The 17,023-nt window shown below is 41.3% G+C and overlaps 1 protein-coding gene across 1 annotated transcript in view; it reads left to right on the top strand.

The window, feature by feature from the left end:
- ANKRD31 (ankyrin repeat domain 31) overlaps positions 1-17,023 on the top strand; it is a 161,125-nt gene that overhangs the window by 74,306 nt on the left and 69,796 nt on the right. The window contains 3 exon segments of the mRNA XM_014525152.1: positions 3,658-3,694; positions 3,697-3,801; positions 14,704-15,927. Coding sequence (XP_014380638.1) covers positions 3,658-3,694; positions 3,697-3,801; positions 14,704-15,927 — 1,366 coding nt within the window.

Raw genomic sequence — 17,023 nt, 5'->3', positions numbered from 1 at the left:
ATTCTTGTTGCCTCTTACTACCTTCTTCATACCAATCAAAATAGACTTCCCATTGAGTTTGAGGGGTTTTGCTACCTCGGGACTCTAGAACTTTTCAGAGGTGGATCAGTTTATCAAGATCAAAAGTTCCTTCTGAAGGAAATTGTTTTGGAGGGTTATCCCTGGTATACCAATTCCATTTATCTAAAAACTTACACGATTTTTTACCCTAACACACATACATATAACCAGCTGGGTTTCCTTTTGGTGGGGTTGGGACATCCTTTGACCCAGAGCCCCCCATTCCTCAATTCACACAGGGCACTCACACAGGGAAGAGGGTAAGGGACTTGATGTGCTAATTTTACACATAAACCGCCAGTTACCCGGACGGTTTCCGTGGACGGGGAAAGGATAAACCTGTCCGCTGGGTCATGAGGTTCCAGTTGGGCTCCCTTGCTTTCAAGTCTGCCTTTCTAGACAGTCTTGAAGTGGCTAGACCCAGCCTTAGTCTCAGACCTGGTCAGGGGCTCATATTCTTTCACACAAGGGAACTTCTGTGCTGAGGCACAGGGTTCAAGAATATTTCTTTAGTCCCAGCCTTGGTCAGCGACACCATGGAAAACACTCACACTATTCCCCAGGTTTCTATATTCCTTAGTCTAGACTTTTCCTTTTACTCTTTTAATTGTAAACTGGTTTCAGACAAACCCTTTAGAGTGTCTGACAAGTTCGTATTTCAAAAGTTCAGATGGCATAAGCTCGAACTGGTTTCCCGACCCGCATGGGCAGTCCTCCACTGATAACCCCTTTAGAGATTTCAAAAGGTCTCTTACCCTGATTTGGTGCCTGGGGTTTCGGAGGGGAACGGTCCACAAGCCTGTCGGTACTCTCAGCCGGGCATTGCCATCCGAGTCACGGCACCAAGAACTGTGGAAGAAACAAGCTTCACCTTATTGTTTAGTCACGAAGTTGTCAGAGACCTTTATTATACAAGCAGCTGCAGTGGGGGGCACTGAGCCTCTCCACCACAGACAGTTAAAGCAAGGTTTTTATATGTTTCAATTCAGGTCACATGATGCAAAATATAACAAGTCAAACAGAGAACTAGTTTGAACCAGAAAGCTGCAAGGGCGGGAAACTGCAAAGGCGGGAAAACTATGGGTTGACCTATTGACCTCATAGGCCTGCTTGGAGTTATGGAAAATTCCACAATGCATTTCTTAAACAGAAATAAAGGCCTGGGGTTTTCTTCTTCTATACTACTAATACCCTGAGCCTGTTGAAGTCAGTATTTTTGAAGTCCAGGACTTTAGTCCTGCTAGCTGATTTGTCAACATTGCGGTGGACAGTGAACCTGATGAGCTCATGGTTGCTCTTGCCCAGGTTACCCTCAGTGTTCAAGCCACACACCAGATCATCTCCTTTGGCCAAGACCAAGTCCAGGAGAGTGGTACCCCTGGTTGGCCCTTACACTTCCTGGGTCAGAAAGAGCTCCTCAATTACAGTTAAGAGCCTACATGACTGATCCGAACTAGCCGAGTGTTCCTCCCAATCTATATCCGGGTAATTAAAGTTGCCCATGACAACCAAGTCCCTTGCATGCGCAGCCTCTGTCAGTTTTTGAGAGAACTCCAGATTAAGCTCCTCCACTTGGTTTGGTGACCTGTAGTAAACACCCACAGTTAGGTGTCCTCCCCCCCCCCCCCCCCCCCCCCCAAGCTTCACCCAGAGGGTTTCAAGCTGCTTATCTTTGGAGCCAATGTCAGCCTCGAGAGGGGTGTACTGCTCCCTCACATAGAGAGCAACCCCTTCGCCTTTTCTCCCTGCTCGGTCCCTTCTGTGCAGGGTGTAGCCCTCTATGGCTATGCTCCAATCATGCGAGGAGTCCACCAGGTCTCTGTGATCCCTACCAGGTCATATTGCTCGCTAGGGAGCAGGAGGGCTAGCTCCTTCTGCTTGTTCCCCATGCTCCTGGCATTGACGTACAGCAGGGATGGACAAAATGTGGCCCGCGGGCCAGATGTGGCCCACCAGGCCATTCTATCTGGCCCATGAAGACCCTAAAAAATTTAGAAAATTAATATTTATGTGCCCCTGGGTGCTTGTCATGTGGCCCTTGATGGCTTGCCAAAACTCAGTAAGCAGCCTTCTGCCCAAAATAATTGCCTGCCCACCCCTGGTCTATAGGCAACTGAGGCCCCCAACTGACCCCCTCGATTTCCTGAGATGCTGTGGTTGAAGACTCAAACCACTTGATTCTTGCAGTGGTTGTGTTTGGTAGAGAAGCATTATAGACATCTCATCCTCCCAGGGATTATGTCCCCTGTCTGTAAAATGAAGTATTACCAGGGTTGCCAGCCCAAGAAAATTTTTTACTGGCAATCTGCAAACTTTTTACTGACAGCCAAATGTTTTTTACTGACATACATTTTATGTAATGTAAATTTAACTCTTCTGCCAGGACCTAGTTAAGGGTTCTGGGTTCCAATGTAAGGGTTTAACATCAACCATAGTAAAAAAAAAAAAAAGAAAAAAGTAGAAAAGTTTGATTTGATTGTCAGTAACCTGCACCATTCTGCTCCCCTAGCCCACCCTTCAGCCTTACCCCACTGGCCCGATTTCCCCCATTCTAGCATAGACACCCAAAGGAGCCTATTTGTGACTCAACAGTATTACAGACAGCCAGGGATGCAGCAGCACATGGCTGAGAGAATGCTTCCTGCAGGATGGTGTGCTTGGACACCAGGTTGTCCTGCTGTGTGCTCTGTCAGAGCCTCACTCAAGCTGCAGCTGCTTAGTGTTTTTACTGACTGCTAAAGATTTTTTCTTGAACTTTACTGGTTAACATATTTAGCCTGATTTTTTTTTTATTGACGGTAACTTTACTGACAGTTGGCAATCCTGAGCATTATAAAGATACGAGCATTACAGATTGTGAAGTATGCTGATACTACAGTAAATAAGGGGCATATAAAGACATAAAATAAATAATTAGAAGGATTAAAGTCCCAGGTAACATTTGTGAAGAGAAGTTCTCAATATCCCTAGCTGAATGAGAGTTTGCACATTGGGACAAGTTCTGGCAGAACTCCCTAAATTTGAGTACTCTGAGAAGACTTCACTCTGTCCCGATCTCTTCTTTATCTTAATCCTGTTTCACCATTACATGAACATGGGAAGCTGAGAGATCTTTGTTCACGAAAGAAAGAAACCCCATTAATATTGAACTGAAGAAAAAGGGGTTAGCCCCAGAAAGGAAAATACCAGGGAACATATTTCCATGACTTAAAATAACTATTTTACATACATTTGGTGGATTGCGGACACAGTTTGCCCAAATTTACCATGCCATGATTCATTCCAGCATTTGCCTTTTTTAAGAAATCAGAATGTCAACAAGACACCATCATTTTAGACCTTTATTTTAGAAAGGCAGCTGGTAGTACACTGTGGCAAAATCTTTAAAATGTAAAAAAAGTGGAAGGCTTTAGAATAACCTTTCATTTAGAGGAACAATTGAGGAACAATAGCTGGTAGTTTGAGCTATTGTTCTTTAACATAGATCTTGGTAGCTTTTACTAGCAGCTGGTGTTGCTAAATAGACCCCAGAGAAAACTATATGAATTGTTAAAATAAAAGATTAGAATAAAAATATATGAAATATTTTACCTGTAGGTGGCAGAGTTATTAATTTGGTATGGAGCTAATCCATTATTAAAAATGAAATGGGAAAGTGTGCATTAGAGGAAACTGATGATGAGAGTATGAGGAAACTGCTTGAAAGTTACATAACTAAATCTAAAAGAAATTCATCGTTAGGTAGGAATTAACTGTTCTGACACATTCATTACACGTAGGTGATGATCTACAGAAATCCTGTTGTCATATTCCCTTAATTATAGCTAACAATTCCTCAGATTTCACTGTCTTTGGTAATAGTGAACAGACTTCAGGAACAGAGTCTCCTTGCTGGCAGCCTTTCTTAATACACATAGAGGAGATGAAATAAAATAATGAAACGATTGAGGGGTTTTTTAAATACTTCTTAGGGGTGCATACCATGTATATATTTGAACAGTTTATATATGCTGTACTATGTGGTGAACCTGTCCTGGAACATATTAGGTAATAATGAATGAATTTTTGGAAGTTTGAGGGAGACAGTATCTGTTATATCATTGAATTCATCCCTTGTCAGTCCATTAATTCAGTTACTAGTCATTAATACAGAGCAGGAGCAGATCATATAATAAACTGATACTACCCTTGAGCATATGCAAAAGGATGTGTAGACATTTCTCTGTAATGAAGTTTCCTTGCTTTACAATTGACAGGAAAAAAATCCTGTTGTTGGATTAATAATTTTGTTATTTTAAACTTGGCTACATGAAGGTAAATCAGTAGGGCCAGATTTTGATATTCTTGTGTAACTGAAACCAGTGTGTGGCCACAGTGAAAAATTGCTTGGCAGAATAGTTTTTAATAGACATATATTTTTTTTATCCCTTAAGACAGTTTTTCTTGTGACCATTTCTGCTGTATGAAAGATTAACCTTCCCCATCTGTTCAACAGTCTAACTACAGCTACATTCTAAAAAGAATAAGTTTCAAAACAGTATAAAAAAGGCAGGATATAAATGTTTTCTGTGAATGGGTATATTCTATATTTGATCCAAAGTGCATCTGTTGTATTTGTATGTATCAGTGCTCCATTACTAATCCAATACTTTCCTTATAATTATATAAATTAAATGGATGATTTGGGTACAGATTAAAGGAGGATAATTGCTCTCATCTGACACAGTGATTTTCCTAACATATAGCAGTGAAATTCTTCATGGCAAAATGGAAATCAAAACAAAAAGGTTTAAATTTAAGATTTTTTAAAAATGTTGACCTTCAGGTTCAATGGATGTTTCTTGAATTATTTTTCCTCTCATAAACTGTAATTGATCACCATTTAGTATAATGAAAAGTATCTTATAAGAATTAAGAGGCAATTGTTTGTGAACATGGCATTGAGAAGTTACTCCATTATTGGAGTAACATTACATACATTGCATAATTGTGCAATACATTGCATAAATGTATGCAATGTATATCTGCTAATGTTTTAGTGGATTACAATGGATTTTAATATGCATGCAATAACTATCAATTGTAGATCAGTAGATCTAGCAGAGGAAAAGAGTTGAGATTTTATTTATATTACAACATATCTAAGAGGCCTATGAAAACCTTTGCGCTCAGTACAAAAATTACATGCAAACCAGTATAAGTGATTGGAAACTGGTCTAAACATGTAACAGAACAGAAATTCAGTGCACATAGCTGGTTTAAAAATGGCAGAATCTGGTTTCAGATAGACCTAGATAGATTTAGTATCAGACTTAATCAGTTTAGGTTAGACTGGTCTATTGAACTCCTGTTCTAGATTCCCTCTTGACTCAAGTTCGGTCCCAGTCCCCCGGTATCCCAGGTTGCTTTGGAGCCCTCTGTTAACCCCACCTTACAGGGTGGGTGGACTAGCCACAGTGGGGCAAAAGCCACACGGCTCCTTCCAGTTGGGCAGCCCGCAGCTCGGGGGTGGAGGTACAGGGCCATGGCAGAAGGCTCCATTCCCCACCCTGACCCCCACTGCTCAGAGACAGCAACTCGTGGGGTGGGGACAGGGCTGTGCAGCTCAGCTAGCCAGGCAGCCAGTATAGCAGTGGGGGAAAGCCCCCACTATGTGGGACCCCCAGCTGGGCAGACCCCAGCTCTGGCGGGGGGCAGGGCCATGGCAGGGGGCTCTGTTCCCCCACCCCACAACACCGCTCAAAGGCAGTGACTTGCAAGAGGGGCAGGGCTGTGCAGTCCAGCCGGGAATGCATAGAGGTTGGAGGGAACCCCAGCAGTATGCGCCCCCCGCAGCTGTTCTGGCTGGGTCTGTGGGGCCTGGGTCCACACGGTGGGTGCTTTTGCTTCCCCTCAACCCCCTGTCCTCCTACTGTGGTAGGGTCATATTGTGTGCTGGCTCCCCACTCCATGCAGCTGACAGCAGGGGGTTGGGGTGTATGCTGGGCAGCCAGTCGGGAATGACCCCCACTAGACTAGGCTCAGATGCCCTTGGCAATGTCTGGCAGGCTGGGAGGTGTGTGGGAGCATCCCCCCACCTTGTGGCCTCAGTGACTGCAAGCAAATGCCTGCCTCACCCAACCCAAGGGCGAACATGAGTTACATTCACTCGTGATCCAATCTATGCAGCTTAGAGAAACCCACATAGACTGGACCAATTCTGCCTTGGCCTTTTTGAATATCTGTACTTAGCCTTGAATCCCAATTGTGTTGGGCTCTATAGAAACCTAGAATAAGAGGGCAGTGCCTGTAGGTTTACATTTAATTTTAGAGATAATGGCAGTATTAGGAACTATAAGAAGGAAGGCTGACCAAAGAAACAACAATAAGAGCATATTATAGGTAGTGCAGGTAAGAAAGCCTATAGTTACAGTTAGTCAACACTTTCTGTTAAAGCCTTGCTTTCAGTTGTTTATAACTTAGCCAAACATTAATCATTTGGGGTCAGAACCTTCCATGCTGAGTATTTACAGTGTCAGCAAAAATGGTTCAACTCTTTCTCAGAATAAGGTTAGGGGAAAGATTTCTCTTTTGCTCATTTTAAAAATATTTACAGTTATTTCCCTTGGGAATGTTTAGCACCTCCTTTTTTAAAGAGCCCAGACTTGAAATTTGGCAGAATAAGTTACCCTGATGTCAGCAGCATAGCTTTTGCCATTCCTGAAAAACTTGCCGGTTTTGGGCATGTTACAACCCTCTGAAAATCTAAGTTAATATGTGTTCAGCCGAGACTGGGCAGAGGCAGATAAAATCTGAAAATTATATCTATGCTGGGCATGTGCCCTCTTGAGTAGATTTTCCCTGCTTTTACTCTTCACAGCTACTCTGTTTTTTATGGCTGTTCTAACCCTGCTGAGAAGTATGGGGGAATCAGGCTTTCTGTTGGATGGAATTAGCTTTTATTTTCACTTTGTTATAAAATAGCATATTGCATACCAAAGAACATACCAAGTTAGGAATGGCAGAATTAATTTGCCTGTTCAATCTTATTTTGACCCTTTCATGTACAGTTTATAATTACATGATCATATACTATTCTTTTTTCATAGTGTCGGGGCAGGAGGGAGTATTCTGTATGCACTTCCTCTCTTATTTCTTGAATGCTTTGAAATATAAGCATTCTTTTAATTTAGCTTTTTGTATGGAATATAAACACAAGCCAGCTATATGCTCAACCAGGTGTTCTTTAAAATTATAATAGCTAAATATCAGAAGTCTCTACTGGCCAGCTCTTGACTACAGGCATTACAGTAGGTGTGGGTATTAAGAAAGGATTTGAAGGAGGACAGAGCTGTGGTTTTACATGCTTGTTCACAGAGGACCTTCCATGTATAGGAAGCAGTGTGGAAGAAGCAAACTAAGGAAGGAGGAGACTGGTATCACTGCAAAGGAGAAAGGAGGCAGCACTATAAGACACAAGGATAGTAATGAGGAGTATGTATCTGTTGCAGTGAATGAAGAGAAGCTAGCAGAGAGATTCAAAGTTGAGGGGGTTATGGTTAGAGGGAGCTAATTACCAGGAAACTAATTTTAACCATGATATCTTGAATGAACTTCCTGGTTATCTTTATGAGCAACAAGGATCAAAAACAATTTTGGTATTATTATTAGAGGTGGAAATGTTAATGAACACTTTCCAAAGTAGTTTAAGTCCCTGAAAACTTTATTGTTCCCTTATTCTGTTCCAGCTTTTTAAAGTCTGGGCTGTACTTTCATGATATCTTGTTTGCACCCAGCTTGCAGCATTCCTATGCATAACTACTGGGCATGCTCCTTCTCATCCTGACAACATTTTAAAGGGGCAGAAGTGCCTTTACAGTTAAAGTTGTGCCAGGATTTCCATCCTAACAGGAGTTGAAAAAGTCACAAAAATTCTTTTTGAGAAGGAGGGGGATGTAGGGGACTGAGGTTATTAATTTTATTGCAGTTTGTGCATTGTTTGTTTTTTTCCATATATGTTTTGAGTGGAAAATATCATTTGAGGTTTGTTGACTACATTTTTTTTTTTTTACTATAAGGGTCAAGTGACTACATTTTTTTCTGGTGGAGTAGGTAATCCTCATTGGACTTGAGGCATCCCTCCATACCTTTTGGGAACTGAGCAGCACCCCATTTCAAAAACAAATTTATTTAATACAGTGCTTACCTCCTTCAGTGGGTCTGGGCAGTAGGAGCAGGGGAACCAGCAAGCAGGCCAAGCTTATCTGCTTATTTCTTCACACTTGGTTTATGGGGTTACCATATTTCCAGCATCAAAAAAGAGGACACCTGGGAGGGGGAGAGGGGAGCAAAGGAGGGAGCGGCATATGATTGTGAGGGGGAGTGATGTGCCCTGCCTCTGCCCCTCACTCCTAAGCCCCTGCCCACCCCCATGCCCCTCACTCCTGACCCGCAGCCCCCTGCCCCCTGCAGCCCTGCTGGTGCCCCACACTCTGGACCCGCAGGCCCTGCCCCCAGCCCTGTCCTCAGCCCCCAGCCCTGCTGGTGCCCCTCACTCCTGACCTGCAGACCCCTGCCACAGCCAGCCCTGCTACACAGACAGCTCCCGCATTGCGCATGCGCCCCTCCCCTGCCCCCCACCCCATTGTCTCTTTACTTAGCTTGCTGGGGCCCACGCTGGAAGCATGTGACCCCTGAAAGCCAAACACCTTGCCCGCTGCCCCAAGCAGTCCCAAGCAGCCAGCTCAGGAGAGCAGAAGACGAGTGAAAAACCTGGACATTTGCTCTTATTTCAAAAACCTGCCTGGATGCAGCACAGGGGGCCATAAAAGAGGACTTGTCTGGGAAAACGTATAGTAACCCTACCTTGTACCTCAGGCTGCCCTTCAAAGGATCTTGTGGCATCCCAGGGTGCCTGGCAGCCTTGTTAAGAATCACTGTTCTAATAATTGACATTTGACCTTTCTTTTTTGACTGCAGCAGTTTGAAGGGGTGAAGTTGTTAGGTAGAATAGATTTGTATAGAGAGGATGATCTATGATAAAAAGTTAATTTTTTATGTTTTCATTTTCATGATAAACATGAGTTCCTCTTTTACTAAATGTCAGCTTTACTTATCAGTAGGGAATCTACCTAAATTGCACTGGAAGTGCACTGTGCAGTGGCTCCTTTAATCTTGCTCTTTTTGCCACACTCCTGTCTGTCCCAGCTGCTGATTGGTAGAGGGCTCAAGTGCTCCTGCTGCTTACTGCTTGCCCCTGATTGGCTGGGAGGCAAAAACCATGGTTTTAAATATGCTGCAATTTTTTGCCTCCCAACTGATCAGCAATGACTAGAGTGGCCACTGGGGCCCCTTCGCCAATCAGTGGCGGGGGGAGCACGCAGTGGGAAGAGTAAAATTAAAGAAGCCTCTGTGCAGCACACTTCTGGCACGATTTAGGTAGATCTCTACATATCAGCTCTTAGAACAAAGCTCTCTATTAAAATGGTGCTTTTTCTGATACTCAGTTAGCCCACTGATCATGCTGATATTGATGAATATCACAGTCATTTCCCTTTTTTGATTAGAGTCAGTCCCAGTGTTCAGGAAATGGGTGAGGATGATATGGCATTACTTCATTACTCTAATAGTGATGCTTGTTGAGGTCTTTCATCTTCTTTCTCTTAAAGCTCTTTTGCTTTTGCTATTTCTAATGTAATATCTTAGTGTGCTTGTGCAAATCCTAGCTCTCGGGGCAAAACTTTTAGAAGGGGAACATGCAGAAAACAACTACTGCATATAGAACTTCACAAAATTGCTAAGGGCAGGACTCAAGCTCTCAGTGCCTAGATTCAAGAACCACAGAAGATTTCCCTAAGCCACCATCTTTTTCCAGTACTGGACTTATAATTGTTTTGGTTTGCAGCACAACTCTAGGGCCATTGCATATGTTCACATGTCATTCTCTGGCCTATTGACTTGGTTTGAACCAAATTTTACTCTGGATAACTTTTAATATTGTTTCCTCAAATTAGCATGGTGCTGGCCCCTAGCTCAGATGAAGTGGTTGAGATCATTTTGAGGAAGCTCTGAGCCATAACTGAATCCCAAATATTATATAGATATTATATATACTGTAACATACTGAAGTCCCGTGATGTAGCTGTGGGGGCTGTACCTTGGTAATCCTTGCTGACCACAGATTTAGACCTCTTACCTGGGTTCAGATCCTCATAATTTACATTGATTAAAAAAAAAAAAAATAAGCAAGTTGCTTTTAGAAAAATCTGTTAAAGAGTATAGTAATTTAAGTCTTTACTATAGTTGTGCTTTTCTCTGATTATAATGAAGTTTAGGGCCCAACCAGTGAAACAGCAGGTACTGAGACAAACTATAGGCTTGTAAATCTATGGGAATAGCAGCAGAGGAGGGATTTGTTACCTAACTCCACCAGGCAAACATGTGACAATTGCAAAGTAGTTATTGGATCTTTGCAGACTTCTTTTGCCTGACATTTGACAGGGGAGAAATGAGAAGCAAAATCAAAGAGTATCCTTGATTCTTTTAGAAGGGTTTGAAGACAGGAGAAAAATAGTAAAACAATAAAGATGTATTGTTCTATTTGTAGGTAGTTCCCACTGCTATTGATGAGAATTATGTGGGCCTGTTGAAAGGAAAATAGATCTGTTAAAGAAGAAAGCAGACTTGGAGAAGGTTATTTGTATATTTCACTCAGGGGAAGGAAAAACAAAAACATGCTGGAAGAAATATAGAAACCACTTATGGTGTTCCATTTCAGTTTTTACGTGGTATTTCAAAGCCTGTCACGCATTCTTCATGTGAATTTAAAACAATCCAGATTTTCTGATACCAAGCAGAGTCAAAATAACTTTACAGAAAAATAAAACTGAAAAAATCCCTGCTTTCATAAAAAAATTAAGATTTCCTTTGTATTGTATACTTGCCATTTGTTTTATTGTTACCAATTTGATAGCAACCCTTGACAATCATCCAGATGCTAGCTTATTGACTTATCTAAATTCTCATTTTATTTTGGATTTCATTCTGTTTTTATTTTGAGGATTGAATACCTTGACTTAAACTTCTTCATCTGCTTTTATAAATCTCTCTAGGTGTAGATGCAATTATGCCTTATGTTCATACCATATGTGTTAAAAAATGCCAGAGTGAATCGCACTATAAGATGGAGCTGTATGTTTCCTGTGTCTCTAGAAGAGAGATTGAAGCCCATGAGTGTCTTTACTTACTGCTCTTTCTGAACCTCAGATTAACTTTTTCAAAACTCTCTGGTGAAGAAATCCCCTGTGCCTTCCATATTCCCTAGCTTTTACTTTGCATGTTAAGAGATCCTCATCCTTCTGTACCTGCTGGGACAGTGGGGAGAGGCATCCTGTCATTATGGCAGATTCTAAAACCTGGGCCAACAGACATAGTCTGTGCCTATTTTGGTTGATAAGAGTTCTTTAGAAGTGTGTAATGTGCAAATTATTTTCTTCATGGACTTGTAAGAAAATAAATGCTCAGCTGAAATGATACCCTCTTAAGCCATTCATACATGCTTCCCAGGGAAGATTAAGATTTCAAAGAAACAAAAAGAGCCATCCACAGCAAGATTTCCACTAAACAGCACAGTAGGAAAGAAAATGCCTTTATAATAGGTACCAACTAGTACCTGCTACTGAAGAGCAGAAGAGAAGAAGCTTCCATTTGCAGTACTTCCTTATTCTAAAGAAGAAACTATTAAACTATTTTAAACCATAAAAACAAATTTTAATGGATGAGATGGTGCTTCATCTGTTAAGCAGCCATAAACTATGATAGTTGAATAGGTAGAGGCTGTGCTGGAATTGTTTAAAGTCAACTGTGATGGCCAGAGTCTCAATTAGTATATAGTTTAGAGTTAGTAACGTAATCCTAATGTGCTGTCTTGGCTATGCATTGAGCCTATTTTAGTCAAATTTCATGATGCTTCTGGATTACAGAGACATGGTAATTCTTTAGTTGCCTTTATTCAACTTTATCGGATCCAGTTTTATAGACAACCAGCCCTGTTGCATTATTTGAATTTCATGTTTATTGAACATATAAGAATATTTACACTTTCCAGGTTTTCTGTATTAAAAAAATAATCTTTTTTTCCTCTCTTATGGCATAACTAGGCAGTAACCGATAGAAGGTGGATGTGTCTATTGCTCTATTGTTTAACTTTATAGATGCTTTAGGAGACTGTTTACGCATCTATTTAATTATAAAAAGGATAATATTTATCTGTTGATTAAGATATGAATACCAGAAGCTAAGGTCACATTGGTTATATGCCATGATTTCAATAGAATTTGTTTACATGAATGCTAGGGGTGTTCAAGTGGGCCCTATTCGATTTGGATTCGGATTTGGCCCGAATCAGGGACAGTGATTCAATTCATTGATTTGTATCACTGTCCCTGATTCGATTTGGCCGAATCCGAATCTGAAGATTTGATGCTGATTCAGAGAATCGGCGATTTGTATGTAGACACATCTTTAAACGTTTTTTCCTACATACCTTGAGGTAGCAGGCGCGGCTCATGATCACTGCAATACTGGGGCTCATAGAGCGTCCCACAGGAGTGCAGGGGGGCCCTCCACATGCTTGGTGGCGAATCTGGAAGTGGACCGGAAGTACTTCTAGGTTCTAGGTTTTATTACAAGCTGGATTCTGAACACAATACTAGAATTCTCACTTTCTTCTAACGCTGATTTCTTTCCATCTCTCATTTTACTTTCAGCAAAAAAGTTAAATGCTCAGAGGATAGAGGATAGAAACCAGCACCAGGTAGTTGGTTTTTTTTAAGGAATAATCATTTTTATTTCATGATGAATAGTCATGTAGCCTGTTAGGTATTGTATGATACAATGTAACAGAAAAACAGTTTCTGAAACTTGTACATGCTTTCAAAAATGCTTGTTTTCAAAAACTATGTATGAGACATTTCAGACAGAATCCTATTTCTCTACGGAAACTTTCTTCCATGTAAGTGGCAGCTTTGGTGCTTACAGTAGGGATGTGTAAGCAAGTGCTTGCTGAGCATGTGCACTAGGTTATACACTGACTGGATAATATATATGTATACATGCCTATTTTGGATGCATTGGTGTGGGTAAGTCATGAAGATGTAACCAGGTGGAGATTTATAACTAACAGATGTTAGCTAACAGCAGAGTGCCTTGCCATGTTATAGCTTCAGTAGCTGAATGTTCAGGACAGGGCTGTCCAACTTAGTGGCTAGGGTCCACACACCATGTAAGCCACATCGGTGGGGGCTACACCAGCAGGGCCATGCTCCCTCTTACCCCCAGTTGCAAGCTTTCCTGGAACCACATGGGCAAGCACCTCCCCCCACCACTACACCACAGGACTGAGGCATGTTGCCCTTCCCTGTCCTGCCCCTTGAGGCGGGGGCAAGAAGTGAAAGCTGAAGAAGGGAGGAGAAGCCAGTAGACACCGGCTGGAGCAGCAGCCAAAGCAATGAGGGGAGCAGTGGCCAGGGGAAGCACAGGGGCTCAAGAATAACACACCAGAAAACTTCCATTTAGATGCACAAAGGGAAATAGAATACTGCCATGTATGACTAGAAATATCTGAAGCACATATAGCATGGAAAGAATATACATATTATTTTTGCCATGATTTTACATCTTTGGTTTATGTTCCTGGTCAGGACAATCATATTCATAGAAATATTGTAACAAAATAGTCTTCAGTATGTCTATTCTTAACTTAAACTATGAAACAGTACTTGTAAAATGAATGGTGATAAACAGTCACGAAAGGGTAGTGTTGCCATAAACATTGAAATTTTATTATGAAAATGCATACTGATGGTGTACTTGATGCTTTCAGCGATTTGTTTAGGGAGAGCTTGTTAGTCTGAAGTTAGGCAATGATTTATCTGTTTTTTGTTGCATTTCTGAGTAAGCAATATCTCCAAATATGAAGCAACTAATAAAACTGTTCTAGTTGATGTCTATGATTTGTTTTGATTTGTTGTGAGATTGACTTTCTTCTGAGAAACTAATTGATTCCATCCATTTTTCAGGTTATACACAAACTTGTAACAGTGGCACATAGCTGAGGTGGCCATATAGCTTGCCTTTTTAAGAAAGAGGGGAGAGTATGCACTTTAAACCCAGGCAATTTAATAAAAATTACATAATTTAATGACTTAATTTGTTATATTTTTTAATGAATTTCTCTTGCCTGTTGTGCAAAAGATCCTCATAAACAGAGGAAGCCGGTTAAGTAGTTGTACAGTAGAAATAGCAGTAGAATGAAATATAACAAAGCAGTCTATTATAAATGATATTAATCATATATTTTGCTTTTGTAGTTGGGAGTAAATTCAAATGTCCCTGTTCAGCATTCAGATGTTAATAATGGTGAAACAGCAAAGAAATGCTATGTAAAACCAAGTAGTAGACAGAATTCAGTTTCCAATGCAAAAGTTCCTAGGATGCTGAATGAGAACAAATTAAAAGATTCAAGATTAAAAGATTAAAAATTAAAAGATGCAAGACTTATTCCAGCAAAGAAATCAGTAACTGGTTCAACATGGACTCCACATATTGAAAAGAGTAAAAATAGCCAGAAATTCAGTAATCACGAGACAAATCTGTCTCTTCTAGATACATCTAAAGGAAAACCTAGTACAAACCACAAAACCCATGATTCTAACTTTGAGTGTAACACTAGGTTCACAGTTGCTAATTCTTCTTCCAAAAGAATAACTGCATCCTCTTTGCATCAGAATAGCAGTCCAGAGAATGTTTGTGAAGTTTCAGAAAAATCCAGCATGCACCAACAGGCAGAAGTGCAACAACGTCCTGACATTAGCGGTAGTATCAGTGCTCACCCCCTTTCAGAAGAAAAGGAAAAGGCTTATAAAAAAAGCACATCTTCAGTAACAATAAAGGAACAGAGAATGAGTTTACAGTACATTGCATTGTCAGTCGCTGTAGAAGAAGTATCTGCAGAGCATTCTGAGACTGACTTAACAGAACCTGATTCTCACTTGGTATTTTCTATGTGCAAAGAAGATGGTGTGCCTCTTGTGAAAGCAAAGGAATGTTTCATGAATCATGATAATGAAGACCATTGTCTTAAGCATACTAAAGAGGACAGCATGATTGAAAAGAGTCTGGATACAGCCAAAAGAATACCCTCAGAACAAATTATTTATTCTAACAACTGTAGCCAACAAATTGAATTTGATACTGATAGAGAAAGAAATAATGAGGAGGAACAAAGTTTATATTCCTCCTTGCCTCTGTCTGAACATATTTCTTCAGAGAGGAACTGGTTACAATCAGGAAACCTAACGCCTTTTTCTGCACAGAAAGCTGTAAAGCTTGCTGAATCAGACTGTGCTTTCCTTTCTGAGCAGTACAGTGTGAATGAGAAACAAAAGATCTATAAACATCTTTCCCAAGATATAAATAACTGTATTGGGCAAACACTTCAAAGAAATACAGAAACACTTTCAGCACATGAAAGTTTAGAGCCCACTAATGGAGGTAGTGTTTTTGAAATGCCTGACAATTATAGCAACAGTATGCCAAGTCATTTTGCTCATCAAATAGATGAGCAGATGGTGATGGTGTTAGGCTCAAAAATTAATGCAGAAAGATGTTACATACAGAAAACGGGAGTTGTAAATAATTCAGAGAGTAACCCATCTACAGCTTTACAGCTAAATGAGAAAGTAGTAATGCAACTGAAAAGAAAAAGACAAGATCTTCAGGAGATCAATCAAGATACAGACTTGTGTTCCACTAGCAGTATGGACAAGAATTCACTTCATCCTTGTGAGCTAACTCAACAAACACAGCAGGAAATTTCCCAGAAATCAGGTACATTTTTATTTTTAAAAAATTCCTTTGGGAATTCGCCATAGGCTTTTACAGTCTATTATAGATCTCTGAGGCTGTAAACAGTAAGGGTGTGCAAAGCAGGCCCTATTCGGATTTGGCCTGAATCAGGGACAGTAATTTGATTCATTGATTCAGATCCCTGTCCATGATTCGATTTGGCCGAATCCAAATCTGAATATTCAATGCTGATTCAGAGAATCAGTGATTCGGGCATAGACACAGCTTTAAAAGTTTTTTCTACATATCTTGAGGTCCCAGCATGACTCATGAATGCTGTGATGCTGGGGCAGATGGAGCATCCCACAGGAGCGTGGTGGGGCCCTCCACATGCTTGGTGGCGAGCCCAGAAGTGGACCAGAAGTACTTCTGGTCCACTTTCGGGTCTGCCAGGGAGTGCATGGGGGGGCCCCCTGCACCCCAGGCTCGGCGATTGGCTGTGGGGGGACCCCAGGTGCCCTCCCCAGATCCAGAAAGCACCAGCTACCAAACCAGGGGGGCACGGGGGCACCCCGCGTGCTCCTCGGTGGACCTGGAAGTGGACCGGAAGTGCTTCTGGTCCACTCCCAGGTCTACTGCTGAGCACTCTGGGGAGCCCCCTGTGCTTCTGTAGGACACTCCAGGCGCCCCAGCGTCACAGCATTCATGAGCCTCTGCTACCTAGAGGTATGTAGAAAAAACATTTAAAGCTGTCTCTATGTCTGAATCTTCCCGAATCTCTCTGAATCAATTCGGAGGGTTCTGATTCTATTCAGAGAGATTAAAGGGTCCTTTGATTCAATTCAGATTTGGAGATTTGGCCACCGAGTCGGGTCAAATCTCTGCCAAATCAAATCAGGGTCTGAAGCTTTGCACAGCCCTAGTAAACAGACATCACATTTAACCCAGGATAAATTCTTTTGTCTTGTGATCCCTCAGATATACTGGTCCACTGTTCCACTTAAAGTTGTTGTGAAGTATGCAGGAGGAAATGTGTTAACATTTTTTTTTCTGGGACACAGCTCCCATAGCTGTGTGCATGTGTACCATTATTGCGCTTTTTCCTCAGACAAGCCAACCATGCTATATGCTCCTCTCT

Source organism: Alligator sinensis, unplaced genomic scaffold, assembly GCF_000455745.1.
Source record: "Alligator sinensis unplaced genomic scaffold, ASM45574v1 scaffold290_1, whole genome shotgun sequence".
NCBI classification, from domain to species: Eukaryota; Metazoa; Chordata; order Crocodylia; family Alligatoridae; genus Alligator; species Alligator sinensis.
Note: the sequence above shows the minus strand (reverse complement) of the source record. Positions and strands in the feature narration are given on the sequence as shown.